Source organism: Mobula hypostoma, chromosome 4, assembly GCF_963921235.1.
Source record: "Mobula hypostoma chromosome 4, sMobHyp1.1, whole genome shotgun sequence".
Classification (NCBI taxonomy): Eukaryota; Metazoa; Chordata; class Chondrichthyes; order Myliobatiformes; family Myliobatidae; genus Mobula; species Mobula hypostoma.
The window spans coordinates 103313174-103331900 of record NC_086100.1 but is presented as its reverse complement, the minus strand read 5'-3'; the positions used below and the strand labels follow the sequence as shown (position 1 = coordinate 103331900).

At 42.1% G+C, this 18727-nt stretch overlaps 1 protein-coding gene across 7 annotated transcripts in view; it reads right to left on the bottom strand.

The window, feature by feature from the left end:
* The window catches only part of klhl2 (kelch-like family member 2), a 165789-nt gene that overhangs the window by 73429 nt on the left and 73633 nt on the right, over positions 1-18727 (bottom strand). For all 7 annotated transcript variants that reach the window (XM_063046326.1, XM_063046327.1, XM_063046330.1 and 4 more), the window contains one exon: positions 4897-5059. In XM_063046326.1, the coding sequence (XP_062902396.1) occupies positions 4897-5059 (163 nt within the window). The remainder of the gene's footprint in view (positions 1-4896; positions 5060-18727) is intronic.

Genomic DNA, 18727 nt, shown 5'->3' with positions numbered 1-18727 from the left:
TGAAATTGAGCGGGTACATAGAGCTCTAAGACCAAAACCACAAGACGACCAATATCCACGATCAATTTTAATAAAATTCTCAGATTTCAAGGCAAAGAAAGGACTCTGCAGGCAGCTGCCCAAGCTGCCAAGAAGAGAAAAGGGCCACTGATGATAGAAGGGAACAAAACTTTTTTCTACCCTGACATAAGTTATGAACTTCTGAAGAGAAGGAAGAAGTTTAATCCAGTGAAAAAAGCCCTATGGGATCACGGTTATCAATTTATATTGCGTTATCTTGCAACCTTGAAGATTTTTTTGGCTGGTGGAGAAAAAAGATTTTTTGACGATTACCGGAAAGCGGAGGAGTTTGCACAAGATTCTTTGAATATTTACCAGATACAAGAACAAACCTAGGGGAGCGAGATGGATTGAAGATAAAGACTGGATCAAGGATTAGGCCTGTTGGATTTTTAGGCCGATGAATATATAAATGTATTATTAATTATATGAGGGAGGGGAAGAAAGGTTAAAATTTGAGGAATATTAGCTGGGAATAATGACATTAGTTTTTTATATATATATACAATTTTTTGTTATGGGGGAGCTGGAAGAAATACTGACCAATCGCTACGTTATTCATGTGTGCAAGTGTGGCAATAGCCACGACCCGCACAATGGAGGGGGGTAGTGCTGTGTACCTTTTCATGAACAACATTAGTGGGGGGGGTATTTTGTTTTTTCTTTTTTTCTATCTTTTTTTTCTTTTTGCCTGGATGATTGGGAGGGAAGCACATAGCAACATGGTGAAGTTCAAAGAGATTCCCCAGGGAACTATGAGAGTTGAGAAGCTAAGTAATGTTTTAGATTTTAAGAGATAAATATGAAACATTTTTGAATATTTGGAGCCCTTATTTACAGCTCCGATGATAAAGATCTTGGTTCCTTGGGGAAAGTAACAAATATATATAAAATTTATTTTTAACCCCATGGAGCATGTGCAAACCTTCCAATATTCAGGCGGTTCTTTTCTTTCCTTTTTTTCTTTTCTCTTTAGGTAGGAGTATATATCGGGGGGGTAGATATTATTTTCTCATGTATTTACTTTGAAAACTCAATAAAAATTATATTAAAAAAAAAGAAATGATGCCTGGGCATGTCTAGTCTGGTGGTCCATCCCTCCTGATTGGTTAGGCCTCATCCAATCAGGTTTCCACTCTCCCACCTTGCTTACAATAGAATTCTAGTTCTTACTTAGAGAGAGACCTTTGTCTTTATTAAAATTCATTTCCTCAAGTTTTATTTCAATGACTTCCTTTACTAGGCAGTCCCAAAAAACATTGGCGCAGCACAGCAGTTTTGTGCCAAAGTCAATCCAATGGCCATTGCGAATGCAGTGTGGTCTGCTACTGCCGATTTCTCTGGGTAACCCAAATGGATACAGCTCCTGTGCTCCTTGATGCAAATTTCCACCGCGTCATCCATCTGGCCAATTCAACATTCACAGGGAATCCTGTAAGTGCCAGCCAACCCGAGTCTCATGTCATCTTTGACCCACATAAGCCGTGACCTGAGCTTCCTTACGGGTTTGTGGATGGTATTAACCCGGTATTTCTTCAGAATCCGTGGAAATATAGGGAAGACAGGCAGAGGCACTGTCTTCAGGTTCCACTTGTTGTTAGGTTGTTCGGAAACTGGCATCAAGAAATTTGACTGTAAACAAGGTGGGAGTGCGGAAACCTGACTGGGTGAGGACTAACCAATCAGGAGGGATGAACTATGGGGGTATTAATACCACTGGACTAGACGTGCCCAGGTATCATCTCTGAGAAGATGGCAGAGTTTGTCACAGACATATCAGTTATAACTGATACTTGTACCCTGCTGGAAGCCCGAGAAGTGTTTATTCGTCATATACACCAGGAAACCAATAGATCCTTTTCCAAACACTTCTATATTTACTAGCTTCAGTGTCTCTAAGTGACTTTGCTCACATTACAACACCCTCACCGCTTTCGGTTTGAAATCTATTCCTAATCTCAAGATTAATCCCTCCATTGAAACCCCACAGCCCCAATTTCTCCCTATCCATCTGTCCATAACGGTCAAATTCGAATTAATTTCTTCCAGATGGCGACATACTCATACCTCCATTCTCGAAAGGCCAAATGCAAATTGGAAGAATAACATGTCTATTCAATGCCTGTAATTTACAACCCAATCTACATCCAATTTTCTTATTTCAGGTAATGCACGCCAATGGTGTCATCTTCCCACACACATTCAACCAGCCAACTAGTTTTCATCTCTCTGTTCACCTTTCTCACCCCCACACTCATTATTACCTACCATCCCACTCCCCACAATGACAATCTGTTCTCTTCTCGATGCAGGATCTCAGCCTGAAATGTCAACTTACTTCAAAGAGGCTGTTTTCTAGAGTTCTGGTCTTTGTTGAAGTCTTTTGTCTTCACTTTTGTACCAATTTTCACTTCCAATCCTCCCCCTCCACTCCCAAGAAACATTGCTGGATCAATCTCCATTCCCCAACCTCAAACAAAAGTAGTTTAATTCTCCTCTTTTGTACCTCCAATAGCAAAGGCCTACTAGTACATATTTTTAGGCATACGTTTTAAAATGCATTGATAACCAACTTATGCAACCCTAACAAAATGTAGATCAATATAAATATTTGTGATCTTATAAATGGGGAGGGAGAATCTGTTAATTAACCACATCTTTCAATTATTCCTTTCCTACTTCTTCCCAAAGCATGAATTTGATGCTTTAATTCAGCATATGAATTTTAACATCTCCAAGTCATTTTGCAGAACAATTACATGCAGGGCAAAACTCTGTCTATACCCAAAACGTACTAACTGTTACTGCAAAAGGCTATCTGCAACAGACACTAGTGTGACACATTTTGCCAATGATAACATCAGCAGCCTGGCAACTTTATATAAAACCATTCACTCACTTTGGTTTACAGAATAATTAATACTTGGATGACCAATTCCCTTATGACAACATTAATATTTATTGAACAATTCAATGTTCAGAATGCAAAATATTGAAATAGTATCAAAAAGCATTAGCTCTTTTTTCAGTATCAAATTATTTTAGAAAATTTCCTCTACTCCTCAACAAACCAGGATTAGAAACACCTAACACATTTTCTACAGCCATCATTTCAAAACCGTTTCTGAGTGGGATAATAAATAATCATGCTATGACTTATTACCATTTCACATTTAAAAGTTAAAGCATTTCATCAAAGCTTATTAGCAGAAAAATAGATGCTGTATAAACCATGAAGCACCAAAAATATTTGAATGTCCTCACCGTCTTAACATTGCTTCTGTAGTCAAAGTGAATTTTTATCATACATTTTGTTTAAGCATGGTGACAATTGCAGATTCCATTCAGATACAGAAATTCTTGCCTCATTAAATTGATTCCATGTGTACGTTTGGTGTATTACAAACACTTGGCTTTTTCTTTTGGACTTTCAACACAAATAAATTGAATGATCTAACAAGGAAGACTGTATATAAAAAAAATTGAAAGATATCTGGACTACTAAGATTAGCCAGAGAATAACGTGAATCTAAAACCGCACTGGCTAACAAGGCAAGCAGTCGTGCAAAATAGAAATGAAATTGTGAGATGGTAGCATAGTAAATAAACTAACACATTCAGAAATCGGAGAGTAATAATTTATCATGAACTAATTTAGAAGTGCATCTAATGCATCTTGCTAACAAATGGTAAACTGCAGCAAGCACAAGCTTTTCCTGCAATATCTACTGTTGCCAAGGTGATAAGGGTAGGAGGTGGTTAAGGGGATTGGTGGTTGAAAAGATACATCTGCAATAAACAACATTTATGCATGATGGAAGAGATGAGCTGTAGTGATACACTACTGCAAAAATAATTAAACCCATTTGCAGTTATTCCTGTTTATAATAAACTATAACCTTTCAAAACTATTATTCCAAATAAAATAACTCACCCTCATTTGCAGTCCTGAAATCAAATCAGAGCAACACACCACTTAAGTTTCCATTTACCACAGACTCATAATTGTACTTTATTCTCTCAAAGATAAAATAATCCTGTTGCTAAGCAATTTCTTATAACGCATTGCCAGTTGAAATCTCTCTCCCCAGCCACCAGTCTAGGGAACAGTGATCCATGTTAAACCAAGCAATTTCATTAGCAAATATTTGTAATTCAAGGATTATTCCTTTACAAATTAAAAAAAGATACCATGGATCCTATAAAAGATCCTATAATATAAAAGATCCATAAATGGATTGGGACAGTTTAAAATAAAGCCACAGAAGAAAGATACATTTACAATTAGGTCTCCAGTAGAACATCCAATAAAGACCACGTGTCCTCAGAGCTTCTTGCAGTGGGTCACTGAGTGACTACTAAAGTTACATGTCTGATTTCTACTGGCGGTAACTAGAAATCAAACATGGAAAAGACAAACAGAATCAGGAGAAAGAATTGAGTTGAATTGACTTTACTACTTACATCCTTCACATACCTGAGTAAAAATCTTTACATTATATCTCCATCTAAATGTGCAACGTTGCAATTTACAGTAATTTGTAATAGTATGTACAATAGGACAGTCAATAAAACAGAAATTCAATTATATCGGCGTGAATTAATCAGTCTGATTGGGGAACATATAATGGGAAAGACAAGAGGAAAATGAGGCTATTTTACTGAATTTTCAATTTATGATTATAGTTGAACTGATAACTAAACTTTGCTTCTTCACACATTCCTGGCATTCTGTGATAGGTAGAAAAGCACAGAAGGTTTGTACATGTTACAAGTTTAATTAGCGGTCGTGTACTGTGCTTAACATGAAATTAATCCCTTTTGGTCAGCACTTGCCTGCGTACGTGTTGGCTTGGTTCAAGAGTTCGGTGCAGGCATGCATATCAGCAAATGCTCGAATTCCTAAACAATTAGTTGGATGAAGCTGGGACTCCAGAAAATCACAGCAGCTCTTTCTAACATCTTGTAACTGCAGCAGCCCTGCAGCTGGAAGCAACATCTGTGAAGGATAGTAACACATTTCAATCTGCCATTACATGTCACAAGATACATTTAAATCACTATAGGTTTTGACAGGGGAAAAAGACATCATACCATGAGTGTGCGAAAAGTAGACAATAAACACAATTAAGATGAATACTGAATGACTTTCTTTTACAGATTTATATCTTAGGGAAATGCAGAGATCAACTTGAAATTAACTATATTTTGTTTGAAATCTGTCAAGTCCACTAAATGTGTGATCATTAATCACCTGATTGCTTTCTATACACAAGCTGTGGGATAGCAGCACATTAGAATTTCACACACTCCCAAACCAAATTTACCCAATCCTTCGTACTTCCAGCCATCATCGACTCAGACACTGAAACATTTATGATGGATCTGATCTGACGGCGATGCGTGTGTATCATGAGGCTCAGTGTCTTACCAAATTTCGAAAAATAGTGTTAATTTATCTGCTTCTTTCCTGCGTGTTTGCTCGATTCGGCTATGCGAACTACAGTTACAGCAAACAGTCACTTTTGGACATTAACTATCAATGCACCAACAGTTTTGGACTATCCATTCAACTTCGACCAACTACCTCCGGAGTTAGCAAGGACACCGTGGACCTGCATTCAACTCGCTCCGACTGAAAGGGCCTGGCCCTGGCGTCGAGACCGTAAACAAAGACAGGGGAAGCATGGAGGTTTGCGTGCTAGGCTAAGGCTAAATCCACACCGGCCAGCGCTACCCAGCATCTCCCTCGCTAATGTTCGGTCTCTGATGAACAAGCTGGACGAACTAAGGACTTGGACCCTCACACAAAGAAGGCTTATGGATTGCAACGTCATATTTTTTACGGAGACGTGGCTAAACAGTGATGTTCCAAACAACGTGGTGGAACTGGAAGGGCGCACGGTCTTCAGGGCTGACAGAGCTGCAACAGCGACAGGTAAAAGTAAGGGAGGTAGTTTATGCATTTACGTGAATCGATCATGGTGTACTAACTCTACCATTGCTGACACTTATTGCTCTGCTGATCTGGAATACCTGATTATTAAGTGCAGCCCTTTTTATCAACCTCGAGAGTTTACATGCATCATTGCTGTTGCACTTTATATTCCACCGGATGTTAAGTAGCCATGAAAGACCTCAGTGCCGCTATTAACAAGTTGCAGACATTGCATCCAGATGAAGCAACACTCACAACACGCTGGAGGAACTCAGCAGGTTGGGCAGCATCCGTGGAAACGATCAGTCAACATTTTGGGCCGGAACCCTTCATCAGGACTGAAGAGGGAACCTTCCTCTTCAGTCCTGACGAAGGGTTCCGGCCCGAAACGTTGACTGATCGTTTCCACAGATGCTGCCCAACCTGCTGAGTTCCTCCAGCGTGTTGTGAGTGTTGCTTTGACCCCAGCCTCTGCAGAGTATTTTGCATCTAGATGGAGCCTTTATTGTCGCTGGGGACTTTAATCATTGTAACTTACGTACCGTGCTTCCAAGATTTTACCAAAATATATCATGCACCACAAGGGGAAATAAAACCTCAGATCATGTCTACACAAATGTGGCTGACGCTTACAAAGCTACTACCCTCCCCCACCTGGGACAGTCCAACCATCTTTCATTGTTTCTGATTCCCAAGTATAGCCCGTAGCCCGGTCATTAAACGTGTGAAACCCACAATGAAGACTATTAAGATCTGGCTGGAGGGTGCTGACTCTGCTCTTCAGCACCAATTCCAGCACACAGACTGGAGTGCATTTGCTGCCCATGCCACCACAGACTCTCAGATTAACACTGATTTATATACCAACTCTGTCCTTGAGCACATCAACAAGTGTGTAGATAGAGTGACAACACAAAAACAAATAAAAGTTTTCCCCTATCAGAAATCATGGATGAACAGAGAAGTTTGCTTCCTGCTCAAAGCCAGAGATTCAGCCTCCAGGTCTGGAGACCGGGAGGCTTACAGCTCAGCCAGGGTCAACCTGAGGAGGGGAATCTCTCAGGCTAAACACATACAGAGAATCGAGGATCATTTCAACTCCTTGGACCCCCGGCGCATGTGGCATGATATACAGGTCATTACAGACTTCAAACCACCTAGTACTGTGCCCCCTTCCAGCTCTGCTTCCTTCCCTGGTGAGCTCAATTACTTCTACGTTCGCTTTGACTGAGGGAACAAGGAGGTCACCCTCAAAGCGGATCTCCCACCTGGTGAACTGCCTCTCTCACTTTCCACCTCCGATGTTTGCGCCACCCTGAGCAGGATGAATATACGGAAGGCAGCTGGTCCGGATGGACTACCTGGCTGTGTGCTCAGAGTCTGTGCAGGGCAGTTGGCTGGGGTTTTCACAGACATTTATCTGTCCTTGGCCCAGACAGTTGTCCCCACAAGCTTCAAGATCGCCACCATGTGCCAGTGCCGAAGCATTCCACTGCCACAGGCCTGAATGACTTCCGTCCAGTTGCACTCACCCCCATCATTGCAAAGTGCTTTGACAGACTGGTTCTATCACACCTGAAATCCTGTCTGCCCACTACCCTGGACCCCCATCAATTCACCTAAATGCACCAACAGGTCAACAGAGGACGCCATCTCCACGGCACCTCACTCTGCCCTGACCCACCTGGACAGCACCAACTCTTATGTCAGAATGCTGTTCATTGACTTTAGTTCGGCATTCAATACTGTGATTCCCTCCAAGCTGATCACCAAACTTTGCCAGCTTGGTATCAGCTCACCCCTCTGCAATTGGACCTTGGACTTTCTGACTAACAGACCCCAATCAGTTAAGTAAGACAACCTCTCCTCCTCCACTCTCACCCTGAACACCGGCGTGCCTCAAGGTTGTGTGCTGAGCCCTCTTCTGTACTCCCTTTTCACCTATGACTGCATTCCTGTACATGGTTCTAACTCCATAATCAAGTTCGCAGACGACACCACGGTGGTTAGCCTGATCAGAGGGGATGATGAGGCAGCCTACAGGGACGAGGTCCAGCACCTGGCCGCGTGGTGTGCCGACAATAACCTGGCCATTAACACCCAGAAGACCAAAGAGATCATTGTGAACTTCAGGCATGCTAGGAGCCACACTCACATCCCCATCTATATCAATGGAGCTGTAGTGGAGCGTGTATCAAGCTTCAAATTCCTTGGTGAAAACATTTCTGAGGATCTCACCTGGTCCCTGAACTCCTCCATCCTGATCAAAAAGGTGCAACAGTGCCTTTATTTCCTGCGGAGCATCAAGAAAGCTCACCTCTGTCTCAGGATACTGATGGACTTTTACTGCTGTACCATTGAGAGCATACTCACCCACTGCATCTCAGTGTGGTATGGCAATTGTCCCGTATCGGACCGCAAAGCAGTCCAGCGTGTGGTGAAAACTGCCCAGCGGATTATCGGCACCCAATTGCCCACCACTGAGAACATCTACCATAAACACTGCCTGGGCAGGGCGAAAAGCATTATCAAGGATGCATCTCAGCCTAACCATGGACTTTTTACTCTCCTCCCATCTGGTAGGCACTATAGGAGCCTCCGCTCCTGCACCAGCAGGCACAGGAAGAGCTTCTTCCCTGAGGCTGTGACCCTGCTGAACCTCACATCACAGCGCTAAGCAGTATTGCACCCATATTGTACTATCTCAGTACTTTTATATTAGTGTGCTGTAGCACTTACTTTTTATTTGCAGTTATTTTGTAAATAACACTATTCTTTGCATTTCTGGTTAGATGCTAACTGCATTTCATTGGCTTTGTATCTGTACTCAGCACAATGACAACAGAGTTGAATCTAATCTAATCTAATCTAGACTCAACATCTACGAGACGAAGGTCCTCCAGCAACCAGCCCTTGCTGTACTGTACAGCAGTCCTCTAGCAATAAAAGTTTATGCCAAGATCCAGGAATACAAAACATATCTCAGGAGCTACCTCTTGGCTGAGGCTTGGTTAATACACCAGTGTGGTCGTTGCTCATTGAGGAAAGGGATGCTCGAAGACAGAGACTCAGTACAATCCTCATGGTCTATTAGGCTGCAGTGAACCCTTCATTCATCTTCTTCCAAGACCTGGATTACCTGGAGTACCTGAAGCCACTTGAAAGAAACTGCAAAAACCTTCAGATAGGAATATTAATTGCCTTCAAACAGTGGAAATATCAACCTGGGAGAGGCCAATATTCTCACTACTGAGGTCATAATTACATTAAGTTGATTCCTTTGGGCATGGCATTTTATTCGCATGACTGATATCAAACTCCAGAAATAGGCAGACTATTCTAATTCAATAAGAGTGAGAGATTACCAGGCCATCTTAAGAAGTCTTCTTAAGAGAAAAGAAGGATGTCTACCAAAATCTTTAGCTCATCAACGCTTAAAGTGGAGGAAAAGCATTCAAAAAGTTTTGAGGTTCAAGGGTCCATGCATCGCAAGCACACAGAGGCCCTGCACGTATGGCAGAAGCAATGATTCCCTTCAATTTTCCCTTCTGCAAAACAGACACGATCTCCCAGTAGCCACCCACTTCAACTCTGCTTCCCACTCCCATTCAGATATGTCCATACATTGCCTCCTCTAATGCCATGATGAAGCTAAGCTCAGGTTGGAGGAGCAACACCTCATATACTGTCAAGGTAGTCTCCAGCCCCTTGGTATGAACATAGAATTCTCCAACTTCCGGTAATTCCCTCCCCCTCCCTTCCCCTATCCCTATGTCACTCTGCCCCCTCCCTCATGGTCCCACCTCCTTCTACTACCCATTGTGTTTTCCCCTATTCTTTCTTCACCTTTCCTGCCTATCACCTCCCTGCCTCCCTTCCCCCACCCCTTTATCTTTCCCCTTACTGGTTTTTCACCTGGAACCTACCAGCCTTCCCCCCACCTTCTTTATAGGGCCTCTGCCCCTTCCCTCTTCAGTCCTGACGAAGGGTTCCAGCCCGAAACGTTAACTGATGGTTTCCACGGATGCTGCCCGACCTGCTGAGTTCCTCCAGCGTGCTGTGAGGATTCCCTTCAACGGAGTCTGTAGGTTGATCTTAGTACCCAAAAAGAAATCAATGACATAACAAGAGGTATTGGACAGTTCATCAAGTGGTGTTTTACAGTGGCTCACTGTTACAAGGCAGCAAGTATTACAAATCACGAGGACATATGTGCAACTTACAGTCTATGTTGCTGACTAATCATGGCCAGGCCAGAAAATGACAATACAGTAATACCAGAACTGCAGTCCATAGGTGAGAAACAAAGCAAAGTGAGCCCTTGTGTCTTAAATGCAAGAATAGTCATGCCAGGTTGCCACATTTCCAAGTCTCGACTTGCCAAATATTTCCTTTTAACCAAAACACTGCAGGAAACAAACTTCTCACAGTCTAAAATTAAAACCAAAATTCACACAAATGCACCACTGTGGATAATTTCGTCGGGTAAATCTTAGAATCCATACTATTTTTCCTCTTATGATTGATCTAGCAGTATCTTCAATTTAAACTGCTGACAAATCACTCAAGCCAAGCTCACATTTTCTCCAGAGAAAATCCTGCTTTCAGCAGATGGAGAAAAGGTGAAGCAAAATTGCAGAAAAATATTTTTCTTCCATAATAAAACTTCCAATAGTCCTCTTCTGTCCCCTTGACTCAATCTTCGTCCCTGTCACACTTCATCTCCAGCAAAATTCTCCATTTTTCCCCATGAAACTGAGTTTTTATATTAGCCTTTGGTTCCAAGAGAGTCATAAGCAAATGATTCATTTAGTAAAGGGCACTAATAAAACCAGACAGTGAGAAATACTTACACAAATTGTGTCCATGGACTGAAATACAAAGCTACATTTCAGGTTAATGTCTTTTCATTAGAAATTTACAGATTATCCTTCCACAAAGGTGCTGTCTGGCCTGATAAGCATTTCTAGCATTCTGTTAATTTATTTATTGAAATACAGCTCAGAATAGAAACCTTCCAGCCCTTTGAGCCATGACACCCAGCAACCCAACTCCCCCCCCACCCCAATTTAATCCCAGTCTAATCACAGGACAATGTACAATGACCAATTAACCTGCCAACTGGTAGGTCTTTGGACTGTGGGAGGAAACCAGAGAGCCAGGAGGAAACCCACGCGGTCATGGCGAGAACGTACAGAATCCTGGCAGGCAGCAGTGGGAATTGAACTCATATCACTGGCCCTGGAAAGCGTTATGCTAACCACTATACTGCCATGGAGCCCCAGATGTTTTCATTCCAGATGTCCAGCACTCGCAGTTCTTTTGTGAGCTGTTGATTGTGCAGATCTAATAGAGAACAAACTATGGAGTGATCAGCCATGTTACCATCTCGTATTTGCTGTAGCCTACAGCTATGATCTTGCAGCACTTTATTCCCTCTGATCTAAAGTTGAAGGCATTATTAAATTTGATGATAATGGTTTTACAAGCAATGTAAAGTGGTTGGTTGCAAGCAATGACAGAACACTAACATCGCCACCATGTGTAAACATCAGGTCGTCATAGAATGATATAGAAGAAATGAAGCAGGAATAGCCCAAAGGAGAGGACCTCTTGAAACAGCTGTGCTATTAAACAACAGCAATCTGAGCTTTGACTTCAGTTTCCTCTTTGATCTCTGTAACTTTCAGTTCTCAGAAAGTTCCTTAATGTTCCAGTATCCAAACCTGTCTAAATTAGGGAAGTGCAAAGAACAGCAATCAAAGAAATTGATATTTATTTTAATATTAAGCAATTTAAATTGCACTTCAATATTCACCTCCCCTTCCCCCCACCACATCTACCATGTCAAGTTCTCCAGTGTCCCACCTTTCAATTACATCAACTGAACTCCATAGAGTACAGAATCATTCTGCTCAACCTTTCCTCATAAGACAACTCCAGTATGCAAGGAATCAATCTAACAAACCCACACCACACCATCTACAAAATAAATAAGGAAAACCAAAGTGTTTGCAGTTCTCCAGTTAGCTTAGCCAATTTCACATACAGCTGAACCAAGACCTCCTTATCCTTTTCCATCAACTCTATACAATAGAAGTCAATACCTCCATTACCTAATGCATCTGCACTACTGCATTTCTTGTACAAGGACAAAACACTTAAGGTTTCATACCACATGCATTTTGTTCTGCCTGTATTCTTTCTACAGAACTTTATAACCTCTCAAAACCCACACTAAATTCTATTTGCCAGATTTTATCAATCCTCCAACCTGTCTATATTCTTTTACACATTATAGTCACCCCTTACTTTCGCATCAGGGAACTTCATACCTCACACTTAAAACACTTTATAAAAGCAAGAGGTCTTGCCACAAATCACTGAATGCACTTGTCAAAGCATGCCAATTTGACAATGACCCCTGAATTTCTAGACTTTAATTCACACACATAAACCACCCCTCTGATCTCTGCAATGCTTAACTCCATAAGCCTTTACCTTCTGTGGCATTAAAAATTTCCAGGCTTTTGGAAATTTAAACACATTACATCTGCAGAGTTTCCATTGTTCGTACTGCTCATTACAACCTCAAATAAACTCTTCATAAATTTGTAAAACATGAATCCTTTTTCAGTACATTTGCCCAATCACATTTGCTGTTTGTGGAACACACACACAATGCCGGAGGAACTCAGCAGGCCACGCAGCATCTGTGGAAAAAGAGTACAGTCGACGTTTCAGGCCAAAACCCCTTGGCAGGTCTGGAGATAAAAAGCTGAGGAGTAGATTTAAAAGGTGGGGGGCGGGGGGGAGAGGGGGGAGAGGGGGGAACGAACCACTGGGTGATAGGTGAAACCTGGAGAGGGAAGGATGAAGAAAAGAGCTGGGAAGTTGATTGGTGAAAGAGATAGAAGCTGGAGGATGGGAGGCCCCTTTCTTTGAAAAAGGAGGACATCTCTTTCATTCTAGAATGAAAAGCCTCCTCCTGAGACTCTCACAGCTACCTCCTACTGCTGGAAAGGCCTATACCACACTGGATCTAAGTAAATAAATACCAAAGATTTGGATTAACTAACTGCTAATTAGCCACCTTAATACACTGTACTGGAATTAGATTCAGATGGTTAAAACGATGAAGCAATTTACTATACTGCAAGGATATTTCAATCATGTTGAAACTGTGTTTAACTTGGTTCAGAAGGAAATAAACATTTAAAATTACATCTCTTACAACAGCTGCTGAAAGAAAACCAGAAAATGCAGATCACAGAACACCTGTGGAAAGAAAACAAAACCACCTGGATGTTTTTTTTTCCCTACATGGTCATTTGCAACCTTTTGTGATTTCAAATTATCAGGAAGGCTCAAATGCTTTCTCCAACACTGGCTTCAATCAGCAACTTCATAGAACATCCAGGGCACTGCAGTACAGATTTACAGAATGTTCTGTGCTGCCAGAAGAATAAATCTTTTGTGCTGAATGTCAAAACAACCACATACTGAAAAAAACTTTTTGTATACGGTACAAATCCACACAACAGAGCTCTCATTGCTATGCATCCTGAAACCTCAACCTCTCTAAAGGGGCAGATGTTATTTCCCCCCCTCCTGCTCTTTCATTTCCTCTTTGCCCACAAGATACAACCACACGTCCAAAATTACTGCTGTTGTAATCTCAAATTCACTAACAACTGACAGAGAAAGTATGAGTTGTCTGCATTAGACACTCTCACCCACTCATTTGATGCAATGAAAACCTACAAAAATTAGAATATTTTGCTTCACTACCAGTTACCCAAGCATCAAAAAGTAGCAAACCATAACATCCATCTTCACTCCCAGCTATTTAACATCAAAAAAAAGCATTGCCCACAATGAACTATGTTGCAAGTCAACATAGAGGCAAAGGGAACAGCTCAAATACTCAAGGAACATTTATTATCGAAGTATGTATGCTGTATACAATTCTGAGATTCATCTTCCCACAGGCAGCCACGACACAAAGAAAACCGTGAAACCCATTCAAAGAAAAACATCTTGGAACACCCAAGAACGGCAAAAAAAAACAGAATATGAAACAAAATTGAAAGAGTCCAGCCGTATTCAGTTCAGTTCAGTTCACTTCAATCTACAAGCTGTGACGTTCATTATCTGCAGGCAGCCCCAATGAAAAACACCCAAAACAACACAAAAAAGATCAGAAAGCAGAAACACATCATAGCATGAACTATAGAATCCAATCCACAAACCCATGTCAATTAAACCTTGCCCAAGACCCAGGACTCCAGCAATATTGAACAAGATGGAGAGAGAGAAACCATAACATGCAGACACCGCAACACTTCAATCAGCGAGATCAGTGAGAAAAGGAGTCAATCATGGGCTAGTGCCCCATCTCCCTCAGGCCACACAATTTGCTCAAAACCTCACCAAATACCCTCAGAAACGGCAAAGTGCCAGACCGCTCAATCGACCCGAAAACACACTATCAAAATGTAGATCACAGGCTCCAACAAGAGCAGAACCAGATTTGAAAGAAAAAGAAGATGTAAAAGAAGTAGTGTTGTGAATCGTCTGGAGGATGCCGCCCTTGGCCCTGTTGTTCGCTAGTTCCATCTTCTTTCCCTCCCCCCAAGGCCAACAGCAAAGTCAACACCACCACTATCATGGAGCTTCAGTATGCGATGATAACATCATCACATCACACTCTGAAGAAGACCCTCAATGTATCCTGAATGTCTTTGCTAAGGCATATAGGGCCCTGGGTCTTGTTTCAAGTATTAAAAAGTCACAGATCCTATATCAGCCACTAGCCAACAAGTCAGTTATCCAGCCCTCCATAAACGTTGATATCACCTTGAAAATGTAGACCACTTTCCCCATCTTGGCAACATTCTCTCCTCAAAAGCAGACATCAACTCAGAGATCAACCATCGCCTGAGTGGTGCCAATGGAGCCTATGAAATATTCAGGAAAAAGGTCCTTGGTGACTGTGACATACAAGTCTGTTGGAGTGATTTTTGGGTTTCGGTCATTTACATTTAGCAAATGGCTTTGGCTACCAGTCTTCTGTTCCTTGAAAATGTATCATAGATTTAATTTGGAACAATGCATTTCCTGAAAAGCTGTGAATCCCAGTCCACAAATGATGCTCACATCTGTGGGATGGATGCAAATCAGAGGGTGTGAAGTTTGTATGCAGTTTCAAAAGAAAGCATTATCTATACTTTATAAATGTGGAATTGTCCTGTATGTTTAGCACATACTTTACTTTATACTTATACTTTATTGTCACCAAACAATTCATACTAGAACGTATAATCATCACAGCGACATTTGATTCTGCGCTTCCCGCTCTCTGGATTACAAATCGATAGTAAATATTAAAAATTTAAATTATAAATCATAAATAGAAAATATAAAAATGGAAAGTAAGGTAGTGCAAAGTAACCGAGAGGCAGGTCCAGATATTTGGAGGGTACGGCCCAGATCCGGGTCAGGATCCATTCAGCAGTCTTATCACAGTTGGAAAGAAGCTGTTCCCAAATCTGGCCGTACGAGTCTTCAAGCCCCTGAGCCGTGCGGTGTAAAGTAAGTCCAAAGACGGAAGATTGGTTTGTGTGATGTGCTGCGCTGGGATCACGATCTTCTGCAGCTTCTTCCGGTCTTGGACAGGACAACTTCCATACCAGGTTGCGATGCACCCTAGAAGAATGCTTTCTACGGTGCATCTATAAAAATTAGTGAGGGTTTTAGGGGACAGGCCAAATTTCTTTGGTTTTCTCAGTAAGTAAAGGCGCTGGTGGGCCTTCTTGGCAGTGGACTCTGCTTGCTTGGACCAAGTCAGGTCATTTGTGATATTGACCCCGAGGAACTTAAAGCTTTTGACCTGTTCCACTTGCGCACCACCGATGTAATTGGGTCGTGCGGTCCACTACTCCTTCTGAAGTCAACAACCAATTCCTTCGACTTGCTGACATTGAGGGATAGGTTATTGTCTTCGCTCCATGCCACCAGGTTCTTAATTTCCTCTCTGTACTCAAACTCATCATTACCCGAGATACGGCCTACAATTGTTGTGTCATCAGCAAACTTATATATTGAGTTTGATGGAAACTTGGCTACACAATCATGGGTGTACAGTGAGTACAGCAGGGGACTGAGTACACAGCCTTGTGGGGTACCGGTGCTCAGAGTGATTGTAGAGGAGAGCTTGTCCCCTATTTTTACAGCCTGGGTCCTGTCTGTGAGGAAGTTGAAGGTCCAGCTGCAGATCTGAGTGCCAAGGCCCAGGTTCCGGTGCTTAGGAATCAGTTTATTTGTAATGATGGTATTAAAGGCAGAGCTGTAGTCAATGAAAAGGAGCCTTATGTATGCATCTTTATTCTCCAGGTGTTCTAAGGAGGAATGTAGGACCAGAGAGCTGGCATCTGCCATTGACCTGTTGCTCTGGTAGGCAAATTGCAAAGCGTCGAGGTTGACCGGTAGGCTGTGGTTGATGTGTGCCATAACCAATTGCTCGAAGCACTTCATAGCAATTGATGTCAGCGCCACAGGTCAACAGTCATTCAGGCATGCCACATAAAACACCAAGTAAATGTATTGTGGATTCAGTTTGGAACAATAGATTCCTAAAACCTGTGAATCCCAGTCCAGACGATGTTGGCATCTGTCAGATGGGTGCGAATCAGAAGGTGTGAAGTTGTATGCAGTTTCAAAAGAAAGCATTGTCCATAACTTTGTAAACATGGAATTGTCCTTTATGTTTAGCACATAAATATTGATCCCCACGTTGGGCCAGCAGACCCTTCCACCAAAAGCATCTCTGTATGATGCCTTGTTTTGTCAAATAAAGAAGCTGCTACCAGTAACTTTCTCCAGCAATTTCATTCACACAACAAGGTCTAAAGAGATCTTTTGGTCTATAGAGCAGTCGTCCTTCCTACATTACTAAATGGAGCTGAATCTTGGACCACCTACAGCAGACATCTGAAAGCTCTGGAACAATAGCACCAAAGAGACTTAAGAAAGATTTTGAGGATCATCTGATGGACAGACACGCTAATACCAGCATACTAGAAGAGGCCAACATGAACAGCATTTCCATCACAATAAAGCAAGACCAGCTCCAATGGATCGATAGGTCATGTCAACCGGACACCTCACTCACGTCTCCCCAAACAGAGCCTTTACCCACCGGGGCCCTCCTTGACTTTCCTTCAACTGAGAGGAAAGGAAATGGTGCAAACACATCAAAATCAGCCTAAAGAAATTCATCATTACTTCAAAAAACCGGGAAGACATTGTATTCAGTAGATGCACCTGGAGAAAATCTGTTCGAGGGAGCTGAGGTACGAGAGCCATCTCCACTGGGCCACAGAGAACAAGCAGTAGCAGTGAAAGGAGACACTGAACAACCAAAAGACCCAACCATTAACCACAGGCACCACTTACTTGTGTCCACACAGCACCAGAATATGTGGATCCCCGATCGGCCTCTACAGTCACCAGAGGTCCCCTCAGGAGAACATCGAACTTGACTCCAGTGATCACAGTTCCGCTGCTATTGTGTTGACCTATATAAACCTACTCCATGATCAATTTAATCCTTCCCATCTACATAACCCATAACACGCCATTTTTCTCTCATCAATGTGCCTATCTCAGGGTCTTTAAATGTTCCTATTGTATCAGCCTCTACAATCACCCCTGGCATTGGGAAAAAGAGGCTGGTTGTCCACTTCATCTATGCTTCTTGTCATCTTATACACCCCTATCAAGTTGCTTCTCATTCTCCTTTGTTTGTGATTGAAAAACTCTAATCACTTAACCTTTCCTCATAAGGCATGCTCTCTAATCCAGGCAGCATCCTGATAAATCTCTCCTGCACCCCCTTTAAAGCTTCCACATCCTTCCAATAATGGGGAAACCAGAACTGAACCCAATATTCCAAGTGTGGTTGAACCAGGGTTTTATAGAGCTGGAATATTACCTTGCTGCAATTGAACTCAGTCCCTTGACTAATGAAGGCCAACACACACCACACATCCCTTTCAACCTGTGCAGCAACTTTAAGCAATCAATAGACTCAGATTCCAAGATCCCTCTGTTCCGCAATGCTACTAAGAATCCTGCCACTAACCTTGTATAACTTCATGTTCGATCTTCCAAGATGTAGCACTCCACACTTTTCCAGACTAAGCTCCATTTTCTACTTCTCAGCCGAGCTCTGCATCCTGTCTGTGCCCCATTGTCACCTAGGCCAACCTTCTGCACAGCCGCCAACACCACCAACCTTGGTGTCATATGCAAAGATCATAACCACCCTTCTATTTCCTTATCTAAATCACTTACAAAGATCACAAAGGATAGGAGACTCAGAACAGATCTCTGTGGAACACCACTTGTCATTGACCTCCAGGCAGAATATACTCCATCTTCTACCCAGCGTGGACAAGTTAATTCTGAATCCACACAGCAAAGTTTCCATGGTTCCCATTCCTCATGATCTTCTGAATGAGCCTAACATGGGAACATTCTTGCCTTACAGAAATCCACCACTCTACCTTCATCAATTTTTAGATACTTCCTTGACAAACTCCATCAAGCTAATGAGGCAAGTCCCCACAAAACCACTGTTTCTCCAAGTGCTTGTAAAAACTGTTTACATTGAAATTCAGTGACTGATCCAAGGCAGTAGCAATATTCTGAGTAGAAGGATCCTAC